At 50.6% G+C, this 27,121-nt stretch overlaps 1 protein-coding gene across 1 annotated transcript in view; it reads right to left on the minus strand.

Annotated features, from left to right (window-relative positions):
* The window catches only part of Il6r (interleukin 6 receptor), a 50,599-nt gene extending 23,942 nt beyond the window's left edge, over positions 1-26,657 (minus strand). The window contains exon 1 of the mRNA XM_052731383.1: positions 26,307-26,657. Coding sequence (XP_052587343.1) covers positions 26,307-26,391 — 85 coding nt within the window. The 5' untranslated portion in view covers positions 26,392-26,657. The remainder of the gene's footprint in view (positions 1-26,306) is intronic.
* Between the last annotated feature and the right edge of the window lie 464 nt (positions 26,658-27,121).

Below are 27,121 nucleotides of genomic sequence, written 5' to 3' on the forward strand. Positions count from 1 at the left end.
GTGAGTTCCAGGAAAGGCGCAAAGCTACACAGAGAAACCCTGTTTCGAAAAACCAAAAAAAAAAAAAAAAAAAAAAAAAACCTGCCGGGCAGTGGTGGCGCACGCCTTTAAGCCCAGCACTTGGAAGGCAGAGGCAGGCGGATCTTTGTGAGTTTGAAGCCAGCCTGGTCTACAGAGTGGGATCCAGGAAAGGCGCAAAACTACACAGAGAAACTCTATCTCAAAAAAACCAAAAAGTAAACCTTTCATAAGGCCAAGGGGGGGAAAAATGAGCCCAAGTACCTTGTATTAATTAACCCCACCGGCTGGGAAATGGAGTCTAGGGAACATGGCATTTTTAAGTTAGGTATATGTGACTCTTCAAACAGAACATCTAACTTCCTATCAGCAAGCAGCAGCAACACATCTGGCCAGGGATTCAGAAGAGCCGAGTGCCTGACCTCATGTCCTCACACGTGTTCCTGGATAATAAACACAAGAGGCTCTCTTCGCCCTCCAAGGATCGCGTGCTTGGAAAGAGGCTTTACCTGGTGCCTGGCCTCTGCTCTCTCCACCTTTCCTCAGGGCCTCAGGGAGGGACAAGTAGACTACAGCTGCTGAGCCAGGACAACCTGACGGTCCCCAGCAACCAGCGGCCATGTGCAGGTGCCCTGCACGAGAGAAGCAGGGATTCCGCCTGGCTACCCGGACGTCCTTCGTGCCTCCTCCCACTTAACCACCGGGAGGACGGTACAACAGGTGCAACACCAGAAGGGTGCTCTCTCTGTTTTTCTCTCTTTACCTCCAGAGTCTTGATCCTTGGGTGGGAAAAAAAAAATGGCAGGGGCTGGAGAGATGGCTCAGTGGTTAAGAGGGAATGTTGCTCTCTGAGGACCCAAGTTCTCCCAGCACCTACATAGGGCAGCTCACTACTGTCTATAACTCTCACTGGTCTCAGAGGAAACACACACACAGAGAGAGAGAGAGAGAGAGAGAGAGAGAGACAGAGAGAGAGACACAGAGAGAGAGAGAGACAGAGAGAGAGACATGTATACATAAATAAAAATAAGTTGTTTTAAAGAAATAGTCAGGTGTGGTGAAGAACACCTTTCTTTTTCTTCTTCTCCTCCTCCTCCTCCTCCTCCTTCTTTTCTCCTTCTCCCCCTCCTCCTTCTTTTTCTTCTTCTTTTGGTTTTTTTGAGACGGAGGTATCCTTGGCTATCCTGGGACTCAGAGATCCTCCTGCCTCTGCCTCCAGAGTGTTGAGATAAAAGGCGTGTGCCATACCTCGAGCTTAATCTTTAATCTTAATAGAAGCAAAGTGGGTCTCTGTGAGTTCCAGGACAGCCAGGGTTTCAAAGTCTCAGACCTTGTCTCAAGAAGATAAAATTAGGAGTCGGGGATTTAGCTCAGTGGTAGAGTGTTTGCCTAGCAAGCGCAAGGCCCTGGGTTCAGTCCTCAGCTCGGGGGGGGGGGGGGGGGATAAAATTAAATGAAATTAAAAAAAAAACAGCAGCTTGTCATTGTCACCTTGTAGTCAGGTGAGTTTGAGGAGGCTCCCTAAACTTCTCTGGCCCACAGTGAGTAAGGAAGCCTTCCCTCTGTCAACCAGCACCCAAGGTTCCAACATCAGGTTGGTGGGGGGACATGCTTGGGCACCAGAGAGCCCCACCTGTGAGAAATGCAGCCTCTGAGGCAGAGTTCACACAGTGCCCACAGCGATAGCCTGAGTGGTGACGCCAGAGTCCTGGAAGCCCAAACCTTCTGATGGTGGTGAGGGGAAGGCGTCCCGGAGCTTCCAAAGGCCGGAGTTCTAGCAAGCATTCGTACATACTCTTTTTTTTTTGTTTGTTTGTTTTTCGAGACCGGGTTTCTCTGTGTAGCTTTGCACCTTTCCTGGAACTCGCTTTGGAAACCAGGCTGGCCTCGAACTCAGAGATCCGCCTGCCTCTGCCTCCCGAGTGCTGGGATTAAAGCCGTACATATTCTTCAATGACATACTTTCAGTATTTCAATTGTCCCTCAACTACTTTACACATAGTTATATATGCAAGTTAATATGCAGTATTCATAATAGTTATGAAGCATAAAACACCCAGAGCTTCCCCCGAAACTAGCACACCTGTTATCTCTGAAGGTGGCTCTGGTTCCCCTCATTTACAGCCTCCGGACCTCTATGCACTTCACAGCTGTGGATTTATCCTCCCTTACTGTAAAACATTTTATTACATCTATTACTTACTTATATTTATTATGGGGCTGCACACGCCAAGGTACATGTGGGAGTCAGAGGACAATGCGTGGGCATTCTTCCTTAGATCATATGGGACCCGGGGTTTGAACTCAGGTTGTCAGGTTAAGCAGCAAGCATCTTTACCAGCTGGGCCATCTTGCCAGCCCTCTTCCTCCTTCCTTCCCTACTTTAAAAAATAAGCTGGCTACCCACGGGCCCCTTCTTCTTTTGTAACTTCACGTGGTCTCTGAGCTTCGTGAGATGGTTTATATGTGTTCTCCTGTACTCTGCTTTTCTCAGTTGTGTTTCCACGGTATGTGGGTGGAGTCTGTTTACCCTCACTTCTGCTTGGTATTCCACTGTCTGAGGTTTCAAGATGTTTCCAGTGCTGTGGTGTTTGAATGATAACGGCCCCAAAGGCTCGTGTGTTGGAGTGCTTGGTCCCCAGTCAGTGGAACTGTTTGGGAAGGATTAGGAGGTGTGTCACTGAGGGTGGGCTTTGAGGTTTCAGAAATGTCATGCCAGCCAGGCAGCCAGCCAGGCGCTCTCTCTCTCTCTCTCTCTCTCTCTCTCTCTCTCTCTCTCTCTCTCTCTCTCTCACACACACACACACACACACACACACACACACACACACTCTCTCTCTCTCTCTCTCTCTCTCTCTCTCTCTCTCTCTCTCCCTGCTGCCTGCAGATCAGGATGTGAGCTCTCAGCTACCGCTCTAGCACCATGCTGGCCTGTTACCGCACTTCTTACCATGACAGTCATGGACTAACTCTCTGAAACTGTAAGCAAGCCCCAATTAAATGCTTTTCTCTTATAAGTCACCTTGGTCATGGTGTCTCCTCTCAGCAAGAGAACAGTGATTAAGCAAGTACTTTGTCATAGATAAAGAGTGTAGCTGTTAGCGCTCTTACAAGTAACTCTAAGCTTCCCAAACAAAACTGCTGGGTTCTGTTTTTGTCTTGTGTTTGAGAGAGGGTCTCATATAGCCCAGGCTGGCCTTAAACTAATTATGTATCTGAGGATGACGTTGATACACATGTCTCCCCACCTCCTGAGTCCTGGGATTACAGGCGTGTACTACCATGCCTGGCCTGAATGAGGTGAAGTTTTAGCAGACCCAAGGACCCTCCAAATTACCATAGCAATATTCTCACCCTTCCATTTTCCACTGGACAAAGCAGACATAAGGATAAAGGCTAACACAGACATCAAGCTCATGCATTGACTTTGAACATGTAGGAGCTTAGAAATGCTGGCATAAGAGAACTCCGCCGGCAGGCGGCTCCACTGGAATGCTAGCAACGGGCCCTCTGCCAGCTGAAGAGCGAATATCAGAATTCACCGGGCAGCCTGAGAGCGCCACTGGACCACAGATGCAAGGCAGTTTTCATGAAAGTTCAACAACCATGGACACTTTATGCTTTCTTTGGCATTTGCACATGCCGCTGTCCTGAACCAGTCATGGGCACAAGATGTTCTGGTCAACCACAGGCCACACAGAGTGAGGCACCATAAGATCAGAAACTAGTGCAGCCCGTGGCCAGTGATGTAGCCACCATGAGGTCACACCACAGCACGACACGCACACGTTGGCAGTGCTGCTGGTGTGACCCAAGCTACTGACTCAGCTAAAGGGGGAGCTCAGGTTTCGGGTCTGGCTGTGAAGGGTTATGAGTGTGTTGACTTCAGAATGGACTCCCTCCTAGTTCCTTTTTTTTTTTTTTTTTTTGTTTTTGTTTTTGTTTTGTTTTTCGAGACAGGGTTTCTCTGTGTAGCTTTGCGCCTTTCCTGGGACTCACTTGGTAGCCCAGGCTGGCCTCGAACTCACAGAGATCCGCCTGGCTCTGCCTCCCGAGTGCTGGGACTAAAGGCGTGCGCCACCACCGCCCGGCCTATTTCCTTTTTTAAGTTTTAGCCAGGCATTGTGCTACACCTCTGTTTCAGTCACTGTTCTACTGTTGTGAAGAGACACCATGACCAAGGCAACTCCTATAAAAGAAAGCATTTAACTGGGGGCTTGCTTACAGTTTCAGAGAGTTAGTCCATTACCATCATATCGGAAAGCAGACAGGCAGGGTCCTGGAGCACCAGCTGAGAGCTTCACATCCTGATCCAGCAGGGAGGGGGGGCGCTGCACCTGCTGTGGGCTTTTGAAACCTCAAAGCCTACCCCCAGTGACACACCTCCTCCAACAAGGTCAATCCTTAGGAGTGTGTGTGACTTAATCTTCCCAAACTGAGAACTCCAACACAGGAGCCTATGCGGTCATACTCATTCAAACTCCACAGCATCTGTAATCCAAGCACTTCTGAGGTAGAGGCCTAGGGATCAGGAGTTCCAGATCCTGCTCTCCCATGGATGCAGCTTGAAGGCCATCCTGGGTTATCTGAGACTGTCTCAATAAAACAGCAGGAGCAGGCCAGCAGGAGGGCTCAGTGGGTAGAGATGCTCGCACAAAGTCCTGACAACCTGAGTTTGATCCCTGGATCCAAGACGGCAGGACAGACTGACTCCTCGAGATTTGTCTTCTAGTGTCTCCAAGTGTGTGCATCACACACACACACACACACACACACACACACACACACACACACACACACACAAATTATAAAAAAAAATACAGCTGGGGAAATGGCTCCAGCAGTAGCGTGTTTACCACACAGGCCCCGAGTTTGATGCCCAGCACCCACGTGTCAGCCGGACACAGCAGCAGCGCCTGTAATCCCAGCGCTAGGGAGGTGGAAGCCAGAGGGTCCCTGGGACTTGCTAACCAGCCAAGCTAGCTGAATTGGCCAGCTCCAGACTCAGTGCGACACCCTGTCTCAAAAAATAAGGTAGAGAGAGCCAAGGAGACGCCTCAGCTGGTAAAGGCCCTTGCTGACAAGCCTGGAAACCTGAGTTTGACCCCTACAATCCAAGTGGTGTGGAGAGAGAACCAACTCCTGAACGTTGTCCCCTCGGCTCCATGTTCATGCCACGGAATATCTGCACCCCACACTAAGTCAGTAGACGTGATGGTGTTTTATTTTCTGAGACAGGGTTTCTCTGTGTAGCCTTGGCTGTCCTGGAACTCGCTCTGTAGACAAAGCTGGCCTCGAACTCAGAGATCAGCCTGCCCCTGCCTCCCAAGTGCTGGGATTAAAGGTGTGCACCACCACCACCTGGCTTTAGATGTGATTTTTTTTTTAATTGAAAAATAAAGATGAAAAATGATGAAAGAAGACACCCTATGCCACCCTCTGGCTTCCACAAGCATATGCACACACAAATGTATGCACACACACAATTTTCAACAAAATAAAACTTTACTATAAAACAGTATGCCACGTTATGGTGGCAGGAGATGCACCTGCTTACCGCATCTCTTGGTAATATCAAGAGGCCATACGCTAAGTGATTGACGTATAAGATCTAGGATTGTGTAATTCTATCTGCCCATCAACAAAATCACCAGACAGCACATGTTCCCATTATCAAGTGTTCATAACTGCCTGTACAGGTCACCACCCAGCCATGGCTGCAAGACTGCAACATCCAGTGAACGCAACAGGTGCTTGTTACATGCTGGTCTGAGGTAGGACTCTCACAGACAAGGTCTCCACCGCACACTCCCAGAAGGACCAATGGTGGATGACACAGTGGTCCAAGTGGAGTCCTTGAGGTGCCGTGGGCAGAGCCTGCCCTGGGGACCAGCCAGGAGGTGCTGCAGAAGCAAAACAAGAATGGGGAAGCGGAGCTCTCTTCTGTCCTGGACAGTTCCAGGACGAATGCTCTATGGCCACTTCCCTATCCCTTCCCCTCCCAGGAGAAACCTTTGCATGTTGGGTGACCAGCCTGAACACTGGTGAGGACTGTTCAGTTACTGCACTTGCAAACAATGAATAATACATTCAGGCAATTTGGAGAAACACCCACCCTTTGCCCCCCCTCCCCCCGCCACCCTGCAAAAAAAAAAAAACTTTATTTTCTCTTCCACAAAAGCAGAGCTGTAAGGAGCAACATAATGGCCACTTCCTCTGCCAAGGAACTTGATAATGGTCTTCTGGATCTTTAAAATTGAGTCACTGGTCTTTGCTTTCTTTAAATCAGGAACAATTAATTATAAAACCCATTTGTAAGTGGTGCCGGTCAGCCCTGCTTCAAAACATATTTCTTCTGGGACTGTGAAAAAAATGCTGTGTTAACTTTGATCTCAGAAGCGTGTTATGCCTAATGATCAAAAGACGTTCTCACTGGGGAGACGAGTCCAGAGGAACCTAGAGCCAGTCCAAAGGGGTCACCTGCCCTCCCCACCCCACCACTGCTCTGCCTCCTGACCCAGCTGAGTCGGTGCCTAGGTCCTGGACAGTGCTGCGGCATCCTCAGCAGCGGCTCTTTGAAGGGGAAGAAGTGATGGTCTTGGAAGCCTCCTCCCTGGACCTCTCCCCGTCTGCCTAGCCAGAGGATGGAATACCAGTGATTTCTTTCCCTTCCTTTTACCCTCGTGCTGATGCTTGCTTTGTTTTCTAAGACAGAATGTCACTACACTCCCCAAGCTGGCCTTGAAACCATGGCTAAAGAGATCCTTCTGCTTCAGTAGAAGCTGGGCCAATGGGCACAGCCGGGCTTTCCCAGGTTTTAAAGTTCTACACGGGTCTTGTCTTACTCTTGAATATTTTTGTCTTTACACAAAGACACTATAACTGATCTGGGTTATTACCTAGAGAGGGGTGCAGTGTGCGTGGGGTGCTGGTGACAGGGTGGACTCAAAAACTTCCAGACTGGAGAGTCCACCCCCACCTTGTAACTCTTTGTCAGAATGCACCCCGAGCCCACCCTTCCCAGCAGGTTTGATTCCTGAGGGGAAACAAGGAGCCATCTTTGGGCCCAGCTTCCATTTTCTCCATCTGCACATCTCATCCCGTGAAGGTGGCCAGGACTCCGCCTCAGTAGGCCCCACAGGAGGAGGTACAAAGGGAATCAGGTGGGCAGGTACCATAGTGACCATAGGCTCCCTCCCAAACCCAGCAGGCAGTGTGGGGTGTGGCCACTGCTCCACACAATGAAATTCAGCAAAGAGCACGCAACATCTGCCCTTGAGCAATCGCTCAGCCCGTGAGATCTCAGGCAGCAAGCTTGTGCCTGTCTCCTTCTGAAGAATTCAAAAAATTTTGTGCAACCTAACAGGCAAGGCCACAAGTCCCCTTAGGAGGGAGTACTGGCAGCTACTGAACATCTGCTCTGTGCTGTGTCTCTCCACCTCTTCCATATTATCATCTTTTTAATCTCCAGATTCCTGACGGCCTTAAAACTACCCATAATCCTGGCTGCCCTGAAATAAAATGTTCCTGATGCCGAGACCAGAGGAGAGATAAGTCGCTCGTTCTAAAAGGCAAAGAGAAACTGGAGAAATCACTGGGAGTTTGATAAGCAGCTGCAGAGAACCAGTCCATTAAAAAAAGGAACAGTACATTTAAAGCATCCGGAAGTGAAAGTCCTGGGGACGGCTGGGGTCTGAAGTTTCCTTACCCAGCGAGGAGGGAAGGGAGCCCCACAGGGAACGGGCAGTGTGTGAGTAACCTCCCAAGAGGATGGCTCCGCACTGGCTCTGCTGGTGGAGGAGGCCCCTGCTAAGGTATGTGCAAGTTAGATGCCATCCCACCCCCCATGCCAGCCACTATGACAGCGGCCACGTTTTTTGCCCATTTCTGCAACGACTTTGAGAAGGAGCCAGCTCCCCACGCCCAGCTCCAAGCGCATCATGAGGCATCACGGGAAAAGAGGAGCATCCGAGGACTGTGAGTCGTTCTGGTCCTCGCTAAGGCCTGTCCCAAGCAGAAAAGGACACTCCGTCCCAGGCCCTGACGAGACATTGTAGGCAGGGCAGATGTACAGAAGTTAGGACTAAAATCGAGAAAGAAGGCAGAATGCCCCGCCAGTCTCCCAAAGTGTGTCCCTGCCCCGCAGGCACACTTGGCCTCTGACCTAGCTGTGAGCTCAGTTGCTAGCTGGTTGGGGTCAAGCTAACATCTTGCCTGGCCTGGTTCATTTTTGGAACAGGTTCTTGTTATGTGGCTCTGGCTAACCTAGAACTCATTATAAAGACTAAGCTGCTGCCCTCAAAGTGAGAGTGATCCTCCTGCCTCAGGCGTCAAGGGACTGAAGTTATAAGCATATAGCATCTGGCCTTATCCATGAGTTATAGGCAGTGTGGGTACCCCTGGCAGGGCCCATTTGCCTTCTCTGAGCAACAAGAGTTCCCCTCCTGAAGTCTAGTATTCCATCTCTCCCCAGAGGGCAGGAAGCAGCTCTGTTTCCCATGGTAATGCCTAACTTGAAACATACACTTTATCTGAGGATACTTATTGGATGATCACTGGGTCAGGGGACGGTTGATGGCCAGGCCATCCCAGGGGTCTCAGAATGATGATTTTCTCTCCCCGGACAGCTTTAAGGGAGGGAAATTCCCTTTACCTTCCTTGCTTCCCTACCTGTGTGGCCTACATTAGCCCACTCTCTGGGCCACTAGCCCCACCACCACGCAGACATCCCTCTACTGAGGACTCTGCAGCATAGTTCTGGAAAGCGGAGCTCTCCCCCATTACCCTAAGGTCTGGTTCCAGAAAGCCGAAGAGCTCTGCCGCTGGGGTTACCCCGCTCCTCTTCCCTCCTCATGTAAACTTGCAAATGTCAATAGCCAGAGAGAAGTATGCATGATGACATGTTTCTCAACTTCTCCCGAAGCTACTGTGGCTCTTGCCAGCAAAAACAAGTTCGGCTTCCTGGCCCTGTTTATGTAAGCAGTGAACCAGCCACTGAGGACAATGACTTAACATGTGCCTGCTAATCCCACCCACTGCCCCACTTCAGGCAACCCAGGGCGGCCTCCAGCCTCTTGGGTTGCAGGGCGCAACACTGAAAGTCCTCTTGAGGCACTGAAGCCCTTGATCTGAAAGGAGGTGGGTGGTCCAACTGGGATGTCTTCACGAAACCCCTCCCCCGCCGGGGCTGAGAGAGCTCCGTGGAAAAGGAAGCGAAGAGAACGTAAGAGCCAGAGGTGATAGATGACTCCAAGGAAACGGCGCGGTCCAGACATGACAGCACTGATGTGCACACACGAGCTCCCAGAACTGTGGCAGCAGACACAGGCCTGCACAGGGTCAAGCCTGATGGGGCCAGCGCTGACAGGGGAGTGGACACGTCCCACCTCTCACCAAGAACTGTCTGTCATCGGTACCCTCGAGCAAAGGGAAAATCGGCCTCCAGTGGGCTCTCACTGGGTGTATTAACCACACTTCAGGATAGGCCCATGCCCAGCAGCAGATGGCCACCACAAGATGGACTCAACAGTGTTTCTGTCGGCGCTTGGCCGCGTATAGTTTTGTCTGTCTTACTGGTCTCATGCTTGCCTATGTTGGTTTTCGTGTTTTTGAGATTTTCAGCGTGTTTTGCTTTCTTGGTCATTTGTTTTTTGAAGGAGGGAGAAACAGGCAGGGGGTTGGGTGGAGAGGGAGGATCTGACAGTGGCTGGGAAAGAGGGAAAGCGTGATCAGAATACAGTGTCTGAAAACAATTCTTTTCACTAAAAACAAACAAAGCAAAAGGATCAGAGCAACAGAAGAAAAAAAATTAAAAATGAATGAAAAAGGAGGTAGGTGTGGGGGGTGCCAGGGGTCCACGGGCAACTCATGGTCAAGCAGAAGCGAATGCAAACTTCGGCCCCACGGGGCCAGGCAGGGCCCGGTGTTCTCTGTCTATCCTTGCCTTTTCCACAGAAGGGCGAGAACCCATCCCCCATCTTCTGGTGCCATCTTCACAGAATGGTCCCCGCACACTGGGTGTTTTACTGAGCTCTCAGAAGGCCTGCTGGGGCAGGGGGTGTCATCCGCACCATCCCCATCCCTGGTCAGACTGTTGAGGCAACAGGACCAGAGAAGTTCAGGAACCAAGTAAGGCACAGGGCAGCCTGTGATTCGAGCACTCAGGAGCCCAGACAGGAGAATTAGGAGTTTAAGGCCAGCCTGGGAAACACAGTGAGGGCCTGTCTCAAAAATGAAATAGGATTGTTTAAGGAACTGGCCCCAAATCCCACAGCTAGTGAGTGTGGTGTGCATACTAGGTGTGGGGGAGGGGGGCAGTCTCTCTCCCACCTTACCCCAGGGGCTTCTCTCGGGCCCTGACACACACACACACACACACACACACACACACACACACACACACACACACACACACACATGCTCACCACCATGTTCCCTGATGGAATTTCCTCTCCTCTGCCAGCTCTGTCACACCTGAGTTCTGAGGAAGACCGGTGACTTCCCTTCAGTGTGGACCACGCGGAGTGGACCCTGGGAGTGGGGCTCAAGTTCTCTTTCTCTGCCCTGCACTAACAGCAGTTGTACGATGCCTCCTCCCCGTCTACCTCGGGATCTCCCACCCTCCCTGGTTGGCTCACACCTGGGCCTTTTTGCTTCTCCATGAGATACCAGGATCGGCCCCTTATGGCCCACAGGTCACAGCCAGCCAGTACATCTAGGCTCTGTGTCACACAGAGCTCTTGGCCCTGCTCTGAGCCAGCTCCCAAATGCTTCTCCAGTGAATGGTTCCTGGCAGGACACCAGCTGCAGCCCACTAATGGGCCCGTACTCCTTGTACCTGCTTGTATTTGCCTTGTGTTTGGCGGAGTCAGTATTTACCTTGGCTAGGCCTTCCTCCCCATCTACCTAGTGGACCATACACCCATGGGAGAAAGGCCTGTGAGAGGAACTCCTGTGGTCCCACAGCAAAGGGACTCTGGGTGCTGACTCAGACATCCGTGGCGTGACCAGCTCCAAACCAGAAAGACACTGGGTCCTCCCCCGGCTTCATGAGAAAATCACACGGCCCCAGGCCAGGAAGGTCTGGGCGGGTTATCTCTCTCCAAGATTATAAAGTAATTAGAGGAAAGATATCTGAGGAGAGCAATCCTGCTGCCCCATCCCCACCGATCTGTGTTTAGATCTGTATTTCGGGACGAAGAAATCAGAGGCTGAGGAGGCCCTGGCACTGATTGCCCCACCCCCACCCCGCCCCCCACAGGGCCTCTGGGGACTCTGGTCTAGAAAGCCACCGTGGGGAAGTGCTGCAGCAGGGAGCAGGTGGAGACAGCCACCACTCAAAAACCTAAGGACTCTTTTGGGATTGGCTCCTGCTGCTCGCTCCATGGAGAACCAGAGCCAGAAATCACAGTGTAGCTAAAACTACGTCCCGGGCTCTCGGCTCTTGGCTCTCAGGTCTGTCCACCCCGCAGCTATCGGCCTTCCCAGCCGTACAGCATAAAAGAGCTCTTCCATTTTTGACAGTTTGGTCTCAGGGCCTTACCAGGGCTCTGGGCCACAGTGAGGGTTTTCATATTTTGGGAAGGAGGGCAGAATGTGGTAAGGAGGAATTTTATGTATCTCCCTCAGGCTGTCCCCAGATAAATCTACCAACCCACCCTCCCCCAGCTCCCACAGCAAAGCCTTCGACAGAAGGAAGCCAAGCTCTAGAGCTAAGGAGTCAGAAGACATAGGAGTGCCCTTGAAGGGATCCATCTCTCTCCATGCTGGAATTTCTGATGCGTTTCTTCACTTCCATCCTCTCCTAGACGCTCCCTCGGGGTCAGAGGCTCCCCTCACCTCCAGGGCCCTACGAACCCCACAGAGTAGTCCTGGTAGGCTGACAGTAACCCTCAGCCTAGCTCAGACAGTACACAGCATGGGGCTGTTAAAACAACCACAAAATGCCAGCTGGTGGTGGCACATGCCTGGAAGACAGAGGCAGGTGGATTTCAGTGAGTTTGAGGCCAGCTTGGTCTACAAAGTGAAACCCAGTCTTGGAAAACAACAACAACTTGTACCATCCAGGATGGAGTTACAAGAGTGGGACCTGGTGGCTAAGGATGTCTGTGCACAGTAGTGTGGACACAGTGGTTACAGATTTCTATGCACAGTGGCGTGGACATAGTGGCTAAGGATGTCTGTGCACAGTGATGTGGACACAGAGGCTAAGGATGTCTGTGCATAGTGGTGTGGACACAGTGGCTAAGGATTTCTGTGCGCAGTGGTGTGGACACAGTGGTTATAGATTTCTGTGCACAGTGGTGTGGACATAGTGGCTAGGGATTTCTGTGCACAGTGGTGTGGACACAGTGGTTACAGATTTCTGTGCAGTGGTATGGACACAGTGGTTACAGATTTCTATGCAGTGGTGTGGACACAGTGGTTACAGATTTCTATGCAGTGGTGTGGACACAGTGGTCACAGATTTCTGTGCAGTGGTGTGGACACAGTGGTCACAGATTTCTGTGCACAGTGGTGTGGCCCTGAAAGATCCTGGGCCCAAGGTCAGGGAGGATGATAGCCAAGCAGCATCAGCAGGTGATGCCTAAGGTAGACACTGACCACCTCACACCCCACCACTGAGTATGAGTTATACCTACTCTGCTGTGGACACTTGGGGGCATCAAGGATGAGCACCAGCTAGAGGCTTTCCCAGAGAATCCAATAGGCTGGAAGGAAGCATAGGCAAAGTCACAGATAAATATCCTCACCATGTTGTGGGACATTTTATCACACTGTGTGAAGATGTGTCGCTGTTTTACGTTGCCTGACTAAGGCACTTGATTGGTGTAATAAAGAGCTGAACAGCCAATAGCTAGGCAGGAGAGAACAGACAAAACTTCCGGACAGAGACGGAAACTCTTGGATGAAAAGAGGCGGATTCGCCAGTGAGACACATAGGAAGTCAGACGTACATTATGGAGAAGAGGTAATGAGTCACGTGGCAGAGCGTAGATTAATAGAGACAGGTTAATTTAAGTTAGAAGAGCTAGTTGAGAATGAGCCAAAGCCAAGGCCAAGCTTTCATAATTAATAAGAAGTCTCCATGTCATTATTTGGGAGCTGGCGGTCCCAAAAGAAAGTCCTACAACATCACCATCCCTCCCTGGCCCTCTCTTCTACCTAGCCTCTGCAGGCCCTGCTGTGCTTCATCAGCCAGCCTCCAAACATGGGCGTCGTCAGCAGGGTTTGGAGCAGGGTTGCCTGCAGAGGAGTGCTGCTACCATGACCTCCACTGATCTGAAGATGTCTCCTTCCTGCCCAGCTCCTTTTGTCTGCTGACTTTGGACCTGTTGCTGTTTCCCCAAGATGCTAGAGGGAGGGAGGGAGGGAGGCACAGCTCAGTGCCCATCTCCACAGTCCCCTCCGATCTGACGCCCTTGCAAGACGGATATGCCCCTGCATTTTCCTCTCTTGTTTGCCATTTCATGAGAAATGGAAACCAAAGGCCACCAAATTGTAGGTCTTCAATAAAGAACAATATGGGGGGGAGGGGAGAGGGAGGGGCGGGGAGGAGGGGGTTTCACAAGAAAAAGCCTGTGGAAAGATGGCTCAGTCAGTAAAATACTTGCATAAGGACTTGAGTTTGGATATCCAGAACCAACACAAAAAGCCAGCAAGGTGACATGTGCCTGTAACTCCAGCGTTGGGTGGGGGGATTCCTGAAGCTCATGGGCCCAGTCAGCCGACCTTTGGTTCAGTGAGCCGTCATCTCAAAACAAGTGCAAAATCAGCCAGGTGTGGTGGTGCAGCACTCGGGAGGCAGAGGCAGAGGCAGGCGGGTCTCTGACTTCGAGGTCAGCCTGGTCTACAGTGTGAGTTCCAGGACAGCCAGAGGTACACAGAGAAACCCTGTCTCAAAAAAAATCAAAATAATGATGATAATAATAATAATAAGCAAAATCATCAAGGAAAGACACGCATCAGTCCATCTTTGGCTTTTATATGCACAACTGTACACATCTCTGCATACGCGTGCACACACCTACAGCAACATATACCACACAACAAACATACACACATACTCACACACTTCAACAACAACAAAGGAAGAGGGGCTCACGCTTGTAATCGCAGCACTCGGGAGGCCGAAGCAGGAGTATTGCAGCGAGTTCCGGACCAGCATGGATTACAGTACGAAATCCTGTCCTAAAAAAAGGGGGTGCCTCCGTCTACCCCCAGGGGCTTCTGCAGCTGCATTCGTTCTCAGCGGTTCGTTCTGGGAGTCCACAGCCTTTGTGAGATCCAGGGAGCAGTTGGATTTCTGCTGCCTGCACTCTTCCAGGGACCGAACTCACTGGCACCACACAGCTGCACATTCCCAAGTCCCCACCACACCCTACGTCCCTCACTCCATGCGCCATGAGTTGTTTATGCGCACACACACCCCCACTCCCTGTCTGTCATCAGAAAGGAAGCAGTTCAGGACGGTGGGACATTTGCTCTTGGTGGAATCCAGGTGTCCAGCTCTGCGGCCCCAGCTCAGCCTCTTTATGAGTGAGCCCCAGCGGGTCTCACAAAACAGGACCATTTCACTACAGAACAGCAATGATCCTTGATCTCTGGAGTTTATACTAATAAAAAGGTGGAATGTGGTGGCACACGTTCCATAAATCCAGCAAAGGCACAAGCAAATGTACAAAGATAGCCTGGTCTACAAAGTGAGTTCTTCCTGTCTGTTTAGACAGCTGTTTGTCTGAGATAGGATTTCATGGTTGGCCTTGCTCAGTAGCTGAAGATGACCTTAAACTCTTGATCCTGGGCCCCCATCTCTTGAGTGTTTGAGATTCTAGTCACGTGCCCCTGCGCTTGGCTTTACATAGTTTATGGCCAGCTAGGACTGCATGATGAGACCCTATGGGGGTAGGTGGAGAGGACACAACAGGACTTTGTTTTACGGGTAGTTAAGTAGGCAAGTTGATTCTAAAGTTCAAATGGAAAAGTAAACAAGTCAAGATAACCAGGAAAATTTTGAAAAGGGAAAAAACGGAGTGAGATTAGTCCTGCCCAATTTATAGCATATTCTAGGGGTATAATAATCAAAACAGTGTGGTAGTGTCACGTGACTAGAGACCTAAACTACAGAAGTGACTAGAAAGCACAGAAATAAAAGCTAGGGCTGAGGATGTAGCTCAACAGTAGAGCACTCACCCAGCATGCTCAAAATGCTCGATCTCCGGGTTCAAACACCAGCACGGGGGTGGCATGTCTGCACTACTGAATGGCTCCTTTGAAAAGTGGCTAAGGGGACAGACTGAGTTCCAGGCCAGCCTGGGATACATTAGAGCCCGTCTTGAAAGAAAGAAAGGAAGAGAGAGAGAGAGGTGGGGGGGGATGTATCTCAGTGTAAAGAGAGCACTTGCCTAGCATTCACAAAGCTCAAACCCCAGTTCTGCAATTAATTAATTAAAATCAGTGGAGGAAAAGTGGCACATTCAATAAACAGTAAAGGGATATCAGGTCACGGCTAGAAAAAGGGTAAACTTCATACCTCATTCCTTGGTTAATTCAAAATGAATCCAATATTTATAAATTTTGTTTTGTTTTGAGACATAGTCTCTCTAATAGCTCTGGCTGTCAAGAACTCACTATACAGATCACCTAGCCTCAAACTCACGGAGATCTACCTCCCTCTGCCTCCTGAGTGCTGGGATTAAAGGTGTGTGCCACCATACCTGGCCAAATACTCAATTTATTTTTAAATGCATTTATTATTATATGTGTGAGGGGTGCCTAACATGGTGTGTGTGAATGTCATGGCACATGTGTGAGGTCAGAGGCCACCTTTGTGAAACTGGTTCTCTCTGTCAACCTTTATGTAGGTTCTGGGGACCAAACTCAGGTCACCAGGCTTGTGTCTCTGGTACCTTTAGCCACTGGGCCATCTCAACAGCTCTAAATTCTGTTTTTGTTTGTTTATTTTGTTGTTTGTTTGTTTGTTTTCGAGACAGGGTTTCTCTGTGAAACAGGCTTGGTTGTCCTGGAACTCACTCTGTAGACCAGGCTGGCCTCGACCTCACAGAGATCTACCTGCCTCTGCCTCTGGAGTGCTAGAATTAAAGGTGTGCGCCACCACCACCCGGGTCATCTGTTTTTTGGGTTTTTTTTAAGATTTTTAAAAAAGTGTATGTCTGTGTGTGAGAGAGAGAGAGAGAGAGAGAGAGACAGAGACAGAGAGACAGAGACAGAGAGACAGAGAGAGAGAGCGCATTTGCTTATGACTGCAGGTGCCCACAGACTCCTGAACATGGGTCAGACCCCCTGGAGATGGCATTACAGGCTGGCAACTTGGGTCCTCTGCAAGAGCAGTATGTTCTGTAACCACTGAGCCATCTCTCCAGTCCCTTTAAAATATATATACATTAGTTAGGTTTTGGAGACAGGGCTTCACATTGTAACTTGGCTGGCCTTGAACTCCCAGTAATCCTGTTTCCCAAGTACGAGTATAAATGTGATTTTTTTTTTTTAAGACAGGGTTTCTGGAACAGACTCTGTAGACCAGGCTGGCCTTGAACTCACAGAGATCCACCTGCCTCTGCCTCCCAAGTTCTGAGCTTTTAAAGGCATGTGCCACCACTGCTTGGCTTTTTTAAATTTTAAACTCATAAAAATAAAAGAAAAAGAAGAATCTTTTAAAATGATAATGGCATAAAGACCTCACTAAATATGACACAGAGGCCATATAAATCCAGCTGTAGTTTTAAGAAAAAAATCTTGCTGAGAATGGTGGATCATTCCTGTAATCCCAGTACTCAGGAGGCTGAGATAGGAGGTTTAGGAGTTTGAAGCCAGCCTGGGCTACCTTGTCTCAAAAACAAAATGAAAATCAAAACAAGTAAGTATGGGGGGAAAAAAAAACTTTGCTATCAAAACAATAAAAGACAAACTAGAAAACTATTTATCACTTGTATAAGACTAACTTCTTTTTATAGTAAGAGCTTCCGTAAACAATAGGAGAAAGATCAAAAGCTCAGTGAAAAATGAACAGTATAAACAGACAGATTATGCAAATGAACTATTAAATGCCTGCAGCATGGAGAAACACCCATCCAGCCTCACTCAGAGAAGTTGTGTGCAAATTAACTCCACACAGACATACTGACCTTTGCAGAGGCCATTTTTTTGTTGTTTGTTTATTTGATTTTGTTTTTTTGTTCTGTTGAGACAGGGCCTCTATGCAGTCCACTGGCTTACAATTCACTTTATAGACCAGGCTGGCCTTGAACTCAGAGATCCGCCTGCCTCGGCCTCCCGAGTGCTGGGATTAAAGGCGTGCGCCACCACTCCTGTCTGGGGGCCACTTTACTAGCACACCGGCAGGTGTGCAGACGTAGACATGCTTGTACTTTTGCAGGAGTATAAATTGGCACAACTTCTCCCCTCTCAAATTACAAAGCTCATGACATCTGACCCATCAGGTCCCCTGGAGGACTTTATCCTGTGGGTGTGTTTTTGAAGTATGAGGGGTGCCAAAGCTATTCCCCACGGCACTGTCGGTAACAGCAAGGTGGGGTGTGGTAAGTGTCCACCAAAAGAGAACAAGTGTGAGGACACAGCTCGGCTGGTAGAAGGCTTGCCCTATGAGCAAGGCCCTGGTTTCCACCCCTAGAGGGAATGGGCAAATAAAGCGGACATATTCATATAATGAAATATCCAAAGAGAATAAATAAATAAGCTCTGTTTAGGTGGCACACATCTATAACCCCAGAATTTTAGGAAGCACAGGAGAATCATCTCAAGTTCAAGGCCAGCCTGGTTTACATAGCAAGGACTTTTAAAGCTCTCTGGACTTTGCTCTTCCTGTTCACAGAGTGGAAATAACGGCTGTGCTCACCCTAAAATGTTGCTGTGAGGATTACACTCAATATCTGAGGTGAAACCCTCAGCCCTGCTTTCATAACACACCTGACCTCGCCAACACTGTGAGCTACTGTGAGCTGCTGTGAGCTGCTGTGAGCTGCAAGTATTATCCCCTGCACTTCGGCCTCTTTCCCACTCAAGTGACAAAGCCTTCACACCATGGCCTCCCCCTCCTACCAAAGCAGGCTCGAGGATCAGCAGCAGCTGAGCCCCCACTCTGACTGTTACGCTATCAGGAAGTACTGACATATCTTTGCAGGTTTGAAGTGACATTCCCAGAGGCTCCTGGATGGTCTGGCCCTAAAGCTCAGGTGCCTTTCTTGGAGATAGAAGAGTGAAATGTGGCTGAGAAACCTTCCCTAGACTAAAAGTGATGTGAATGGATACGGAGGAGGTGGGGTGGCGGAGATACACTAACTATACTGGTTGGCTAATACCCACACCACAGCCTGGAATATTCTTCATTTCTTAGGAGAAGGCAGTGGGAACTTCCTAGGGCAGGAGGGGGATCATCTTGGTCACACTAATCAGCACAGAGTCTAGGAGTCTCTGATGAGGACACTGGGAAGAGAGGTGACCTTGTTGTCCCTGTGTCCTGGGAAAGGTAGGGGTTGTTGACAACATGCATACAATCAAAAGGGGGCTAGGGAAAGGCCCAGTCAGTAAAGCTTGCCACACAAACATGAGTTCAGGTCCCCAGCACTCACTTAAAAAGCTGGGCACAGGGGTATGTGTCCGTAATCCACTCGAAGGCACAGGAACTGGGGGCAGAGGCAAGCGGTCTCCCCAAGCCTGCTGGCCAGCCAGTCTAGGCAGTTGGAAGGCTCTAGGTTCTGTGGGAGACCCTGTCTCAAAAACTAAGCTGGAGGACATTAGAGGAAGACATCCAGTCTCTGTGACTGGCTTTCATATGTGTGTCATGTGGATGATCTCCACATGCACGTGCACATATGTGTTTGTGAACCTGCCTACACACACACACACACACACACACACACACACACCCCTTGGTCTGTCACGTCCTTGCTGTATGATCATGGGCCAGTTTCTGAGGCCCTCTGGCCATCTCTTTCCTGGCTATTAAAGACATTATCCCACCAGTTTCTACTCCTTCCAATTCTTTGGTCTCTAAATCTCTCCCATCAACATGTAAAAGCACACATATTTTAACAGTCTTTTTTTTTTTTTTTTTTTGGTTTTTTGAGACAGGGTTTCTCTGTGTAGCTTTGGTGCCTGTCCTGGATCTCACTCTGTAGACCAGGTTGGCCTCAAACTCACAAAGATCTGTGTGCTCTGCCTCCCGAGTGCTGGGATTAAAGGCGTGCGCCACCACCGCCTGGCCTCAACGGTCTTTTTCAAACTCCTCTTTGTCGACTGACTTTAACCGACAAATATCCTCTGAGATCTCAAAAGAGCTGACCAGACCTGCTGTCTCTCCTCCCAAGTCATCACCGATGTTCTACCTACTGTTAAATCCACTGGCCAGGCCTGGTTCATCCTGCCTGGCTTTTCAGGAGTATTTGACGATGAGCACTCTGTTCATGGGCACACTGTCCTCCTGGGTTCCCAGGACACCGACCCTTCTTGTTACTGCCCTGCTCATTGGCCTCCTGTTCCCCGCCTTCCCTAACCTTGTCTCCTCTGATCAGAAGACCCCAGTGCCTCCCAGCTCAGGCCCCTGGGGCATCTTCACTCCATTATCATCTAGTTTCAACTGGGCAATTCTAAAAGTTTACACTAAATTCTGGCCACATGTAATCTCCACACTCAGGAGGCAGAGGCAGATCTCTGAATTCGGGGCCAGTTCAAGGGGGATACACAGAGAGACCCTGTTTCAGGAAGGAAATGGGGGTGGGAGGAATCTGCCTGTAGGTACTCTCAAGTACAGGTTTCATTCCCAAGTTGCTGACTCCTTCTCAGGATCCATAATCATTCTCTCACTCCTAATCTCTCCCCTCCCCTCACCTCGGGGGTCTCACGTAGCCTACACTGGCCTTGAACTTCTGCCTCTATCTCCCGAGGACTGTGATCGCAGATGTGCACCACCAGATCTGGTTCAGCATCCTTTCTTGGCTGTCCCATAGACGTCTCAGTTGTCTATGTGCTCCAGAGTGACCTCTGATCCACTCACCCTACAGCACCCGCTGTCCTGTGGCTTCCCTGCCCAGGCAAGAGCTGGCTGGAGTGCCACTCACCTAAAATGGCACTGTTGTGCAAGGGTCTGACAGAGTTTCTTGAATGAAGTTGACACTCAGTGCCACAGTTACTGTAACCACCACAGAAAGGGAAGACCAAAGAGTGATTTTCTGGAAGGAGGTAGGGAGAGAACAGGTACTAAGGAGACAGCCTGGATTCGGGGCCTCGGGAGCACACTGGCTAGAAGCCACCAGGCAGAGCTGGCAAGGGACAAGGGGAGTGGAGAGAGCGGCTGGAGTTCAGCTAACACATCAAAGCTGGGACTGGAGAGATGACTCACTGATTAAGAGTTCCTCCCAAGTCCATACCTTTAGCCCTAGTACTTGGGAGGCAGAGGCAGGAGGATTTCTGTGAGTTTGAGGCCAGCCTGGTCTACACAGAGAGTTCCAGGATAGCCAGGGCTACATAATGAGACCTTGTTTCTAGAAAGAGGGAGTTCTTTCAGAGGACCAGGATTTGATTCCCAGCACCCACGTGGTGGCTCACAACCATCTCTAGTTCCAGAGGCTCCAGTACCCCCTTCTGGCCTCTTTGAGCAACCATGCGTGCAGGTGGAACGCAGACATACATGCAGGTAAAACATATAAATGAGTAAAATAAAAATCAAGGCTGGACTCAAGACCCTGGATCTTCTGAGGGCAGGGGCATACAGTCTCTAAATATCTTCCCACTTCCTTTGGGCGTTCACTCAGATCCGTTCTCAGGGAGACCCTCCTAAAACACCAGTTCTGCATTCCATCCTGTACCTGCCTACTCCGCACACACAGTAGCACAGTCCCTGCCCTTCTGCCCTCCACATCAGTCACCGCCACACTTCTATCCCATTGTCGCTCTGCTAGAAGGCTGCTCAGTAAACCGTGGGTTTCTTTCTATTTTGTTCACTGCTATATCTCACTTACAATAGCTCCTGCAACACAATAGGAATTCAAACCATATTCTAAGACTAAATGGATCCTTAGCCACACCCACTTGAGCACTCACTCTGTACCAGAGACTGTTCTGGACAGTCTGTCATCACCGTACTTATCCCATTTAATCCTCCTGGCCACCCGTGAGGCCACGCAGTCGTCCTCAGGACTGCCACTGCTTTCAGGAACCCCCTCAGACACCAAAGCCCAAAGCCATGCAGTCATTGTGGATAGCTTGGTACATCCTGTTACCTTCCCATCATTTCCTGAGCGTTCACACTGCCAGGGGAACAGTGGGCATCATGTGCTCTTTAAAGAATAACGAGAGAAAAAAGTCTGTGCATATCCTGGACAGACAGTTGGTTTTTTCCTCTCTGGTACCTTCAACATGGGTTGTTAGAATCCTTGGATGCAGAACCTGCAGGCCAAGTCTGTCTGTAAGCCGTTTTGAGACAGGGTCTCACTGTGTAGACCAAGCTGGCCTTGCCTCGGCCCCCCCGACGTGCTAGGATTGAAAGTACTTTACCACAACACACCCAGCCTTCCAAGGCATTTTTTGCATTGTTTTTAAGATTTATTTTATTTTACATGCATGAATGTTTTGCCTGTATATATGTATTCACACTGTGTATATGCCTGGTACCCAAGAAAATCAGAAGAGGACATTGGATCCCCTGGAACTGGAGTTACAGATAGATATGAACTACCATGGGGGTGCTGGGAACCAAACCCTGGTCGTCTGCAAGAGCAACAAGTGATCTTAAGTGTTGAGCATCCCTGAAGACCCCTCCAGGTCCAATTTTATCTAACTCTCTATCTTTTTTTTCCTAGATGAAAACACAAAGTCTCAGGCTGAAGAGGTGGTCCAGTGGCTTAGAGTACTAGATAGTTTTCCAGGGGCCCACAACTGTCCGTAACTCCAGTTCCAGGGGATCCAGCACCCTCTTCTGACCTCCTAGGGCGCCAGACACTCATGTATACACAGATATACATGCAGGCAAAACACCCATACACACAAAATAAAAATAAATAAACCTTAAAGCCACATAGAGTTATCGTGGGGTGACATCCGTCTGGCTCCAAAGCCTCGGCCATCACAGTCACAGAATGAGCTCAAGTGGAGGAGAGAAAGGGTCAAGGCAGGATGACGAGAACAGCAGAAGGCTCTGGAAGACATTGCATAGCCCTCTAGCCCAGCACTGTCCGACACACTTTCCTTGGATTATGGGAATGCTCATGAGCAGACCCGCACAGCCATTCCAGCCACAGCTGGCCACTGAGCACTGAAAAGTAACTGGTGTGATAAAGTACAAAAGTTTGTTCTGCCGGGCGGTGGTGGCGCACGCCTTTAATCCCAGCACTCGGGAGGCAGAGCCAGGCGGATCTCTGTGAGTTCAAGGCCAGCCTGGTCTCCATAGTGAGTTCCAGGAAAGGCGCAAAAGCTACACAGAGAAACCCTGTCTCGAAAAACCAAAAAAAAAAGGAAAGAAAGAAAAAAGTTTGTTCTGTTTTTTATTTTGAGGGTCCTCCCCCCACCCCACCCCCCTCTTTGTCTCTGTAGCTTAGGCTGGACTAGAACTTGTAATCCTCCAGCATCAATTTCCTCTATGCTAGAATTGCACTATCAAGCACATCTAGAAATCATTTTTCCCCCTCTCTTTCTTGAACTTGCTCTGTAGACCAGGCTGACCTCAAACTCACAGAGATCCACCTGCCTCTGCCTTCCGAGTGCTGGGTCTAAGGGCACGGGCCACTACACACCAGCTTTTTTTTAATTACATTTATTTGTTTGTTTATGTGCATGTGCAAGCCAAGTACGTATGTGGAAGCCAGAGAAACAGCCCTTGGAAATAATTCTACCATGGTCTGGGTTCCTAGATCATCAGGCTTGTCTGCAAGGGCTTTTCTCTACCTCCTGAGCCATCTCACCCATTTTACTTTTTCTATTCATTTACACTTTAGTAGCTACCTATGGCCACTGGCTTGTCCAAGACAGCTTTAGCCCTCGATTCAATCTGGTGACTGGGTTTGTGGCACTCAGGCCTGCAGGGACAGATGAAAGGCTTGCAGGGGGGAGGGAACATGTGTTTGCAGCCAGGAGCTCTGAGGTTACTTTACTCATGTAGGCCAGCAAAGGCCACACTTATCTACACGGTTTGATGAGGGTCAGATGAGGCAGAGAACAGGCAGGCTCTTGCTGCCTTCAGGTCCCAATCAGAGATGGTTCCTCGGTCTAGCTGCCTCCTGAGACAACGTGTCCCTGGAGGGTTGGTACCCGGTGTTCAAGTCAGAGAGACCAAACCATCTCTCTCTGCAGGATTTGCTCTTGGCCATGTTCAGGATCCTTTCAGGGTGGAGTCTGCCACTGACCTCACACAGTCCCCAAGGGCTTTACAGGGAATCCATAAATGTGTGTTGCAACGGATAAACAAGGAGAGAGCCAAGGTGGGGAGAGCCTTCTGGTAACAGGGAACCTGATGAAGGAGGGAGGGAGGGAGGGAGGGAGGGAGGCCCTTTACTCGGGTCTTCAACCATTTAGGCAAATGGCCTCAACCCTGGCAGCGCTCTAGAATCATGAGCAACGATTTGATTTTTGAAAATCTAGAAGTTACTCTCTGATGCTCTGATACATGTTTAATGAACGGCCAGGGATCAAGAATTGTCGTTTTTGGGCTGGAGAGATGGCTCAGCCGTTAAAGGCTAGGCTCACAACCAAAAATATAAGAGTTCAGTTCCCAGCATCCACAGCTGTCTCTCCAGCCACTAATAATAATAATAATAATAATAATAATAATAATAATAAAGAATTGTTGTTTTGGGTTGGGTATGGTGGTGCATGACTTTGATCCCAGCACTCAGGAAGCAGAGGCATAGGCAGGTGGATATCTAAATTCAGGGCTACCTTGGTTTACACACTGAGTTACAGGACAGCCAGGGTTGTACAGAGAAAGCTTGTCTCAAAATACAAAAAAAAAAAAAAAGGTCATTTTTTTTTATAAAAATCCATCCTTCCTAGCCAAAAAACAATGCTAGAATAAAAGTTACCTTCAGAAAAACACTGATTCAGGATGAGGCTAGGAATACAGGTGAGTTGTATGGACTGAAAGAGGTTGCCTCAAAAGGAATTCAGAAGTCAAGAGGAGATTTAGATACTTAGGCCTCGATGCTGCTGCTGTGTGTATTTTCCTGCCTTGCAGAAGGAAAGAGGAACTGAAGCTATAAGCCCACCTCAGCCAGCAGCACCTAGAATGTTTGACCTAGCAGAAGTCTCAATGCCAGCTGGTCCAGGGCCTTACCCAGGTGGCAAAGGCACCAGAGGAGCCCTAGCGGGCCCTGGCCGCGCGGACTTTCAGAATCCCACCGATGGGCTTCCCCTGTGTGCCAGCTCCGGCGGGCCTCGCTTCTCTAAAGCCACGCAGTCGCACAGTCATTCGCTCCACACTTCCTGTTAGATGCTTGTTTCTTGGCTGTCACTCTCTAGTGTGCGGCCGTGCAAGTGTGGGTGTGGGAGATGGGCTGGGGACTGTACTTCTCTGCATTTTCCTTCTGAGCGGGGAGAGCTTTCACTTCCTCCCCAGACTCCCAGTTCTGCCTTCTAAAAGGCTGCTCAGGTCAGAAGACACCCCCACTCTTGGGTGTCCTTTCTGAACCACAGGAAAACAGAACTCGTCCCCAAAATGCCTTGCAACTCCTTAGGAACAAAGGGAAATGGCGTGGTGCTGGGGTGGGTGGGGGGAGTAGTAACTGAGACGGGCCCACTCCTGCTCTCCCAAGACCAAAAGGGAAGAGAAGGCCTCAGTCCTGCCTGGCACTATGAGAAGCCAAGCGGGGACCGTCACTTCTCTTCCGTCGGCGCCTCCTGCTCCAGAATTCTGCCAGATGAGAGTGATGCTCGACTTGCCCCAAATGCCCTCAGTTCTGCCTACTGGTCTAGTTCACTGAGAAGTATTTAGGGATCTACCGCGAGGAAACGGAGACATGGAAGGGCTGGGGAGCCAACAACTGGGCTGATAGCCTCCATCGCACCTCTCTGGACCTCAGGCTCCTCTCACAGCTTTATGTCAATCCAGTGGAGGATTAAAAATATGTATAGAGCCGGGCGGCAGTGTCACATGCCTTTAACACCAACACTCAAAAACAAAAACAAAACAAACAGATCCATCGAATGCAGGAATGCAGGATGGTGGTTAATGCCTGAAATCCCAGCACTCAGGAGACGAGGCCGGAGAGGCACAAGTTTGAGGCCAGTGTGGGTTATGTGAGACCCTGCCTACAAAAAGAAAGAAAAAGAAAATATATGCAGGGGTACCAAGCCGAGCATGCGGAATTCTGCCAGAGAGAGAGACAGAGAGACAGAGAGACAGAAAGAGAGAGAGGCGTTTTCCAGCCACTGACTCCACAACCAGCACAGCGGACATCTCCCTAGCGCCCCTTGACTCTCTCCATGTCCTCGCAGAAGTCCTCAGCCCCTAAAATAACAAGTAGAGAAGCAGTTGCCCAGTTCCTCCAGAAGACACCAGGCAGGCCGCTGGGCTTGAAGCCAGAGCCCACAGAGAGGCCTAGACCCTCGAGGCGGAGTGCAGGGAGGGCGCGGGCGCAGTAGCACAGTGCCCCTACCCCGTGCCTGGTCCACCCGCTTATCGGAAAGGGATGGGGCGGGGGTGGGGTGGGGGCACAGTTCCAAAAGGTCCCACATCCCTTGCTGTCAGACTCACAGGACTGGGGTTGGGGTGGGTGTTGGCACTCTGCGTGCCAGGGCTAGTACTGGCTAAAAGACTAAGTATGTGAGGCGGGAGCACCCGTGACTCAGAGCCCATGAGGTCAGACCCTTCACAATCAGGTCACTGTCATCACGCACGACATGACACGCAGTGGAACTGGGGAGAGCCAAGCGAGGTGGGTGCCACAGCTAAAGCGGACGGAGCCAGTGGCACAAAGGACTCTCCAGAGGGGGCTACTACTCCGCTAGGGCGCGCCATCTGGGTATCTCCCTTCGGAGTGACCCGGGATGCAGCTGAGTAAGACACATGGGGACACTGGGAACCAGACGCCAGAGTCAGGTTTCGGGAAAACACACAGTCCTGTACTCAGACTTTAGGCAACTGCCCAGACAGACGGGAGCCCGCAGCCAAAGGTGCCAGACGCAACAGGGGGCGCGCGAACCCCCACCGCGATCAGCACAGGTGGGTCAGCCCCGGGCGGGCACCCGGTGCCCGCGGGGGCTCACACTCCCCACGGAACGAGCCAATGTCACATCCCCCGGCCCTCTCCAGGTCGTCTTACCCAGCGCGCGGCAGCTCCCGAGGGCCATCGCGACCGCGGGCGCGGCTAGCAGGGCGGCCAGCAGCGCGCAGCCGACGGCCGGCATGCTTCCTTGTGCGCGGGGCGGCGGGCGGGGCAGCTCCGCAGCCGGGACCGGGCGGCGGGGGGCGGGAGCCCCGGGAGCAGTGGCCGTCCGCCTCGGGCTCGGCACTCAGCTCCGACTGCGAGCGCTCGGCCCGGCGCGGCTCAAGTCGGTGTCGGCGCGACTTCCCACTTGCACGTGACGCAGAGCAGCGGGCCGTCCTGGCAACAGCGAAACATTTGAGGAACCGGTGCAGAAGCTCCTCTTGGCAGCCCCGGCTCGCGGTTACGAAAGCCGGGTTGGATGGCGCAACCGCCCGGCGCTCGGGGCCACGGGAGGGGGTAATTTCCTGCAGCCACAACACACCTGAGAGGAGATCGCCAGGGCCCCCCCACCCCGCCAGGGCCCCTCCCCCCAGGTTGTGACCCTGAGCGAAGGGGAATTAGCGCCCCCCCCCCCCCGACCCCTGGGTTTGGGTTTTGCTTTCTAGAACACGATTATGGAAGAGGCTAAGTGCCTCTGGCTGTTAAACTAGAGGGCAGGGCGAGCCCCCGTTGCTTACAGGAATCAACCCAGGAGTCCGGAAAGACACCGATGTTTGCGTCGACCCCAGAGGCTGTGATTTAATTGGTCTGAGGGAAGGAAGACAGGCATCCGAAACCTCTCAGAGGAAAAAAGTTTCCTCTCGCCTTCCAGCAGCCCTTTGCAGGCTGCTGCAGAGGCCGCCAAACCGTGTGCGCTTTGGAGTCTGGAA

This window comes from Peromyscus californicus, unplaced genomic scaffold (genome assembly GCF_007827085.1).
Source record: "Peromyscus californicus insignis strain IS unplaced genomic scaffold, ASM782708v3 Scaffold_9__1_contigs__length_137607984, whole genome shotgun sequence".
Classification (NCBI taxonomy): domain Eukaryota; kingdom Metazoa; phylum Chordata; class Mammalia; order Rodentia; family Cricetidae; genus Peromyscus; species Peromyscus californicus.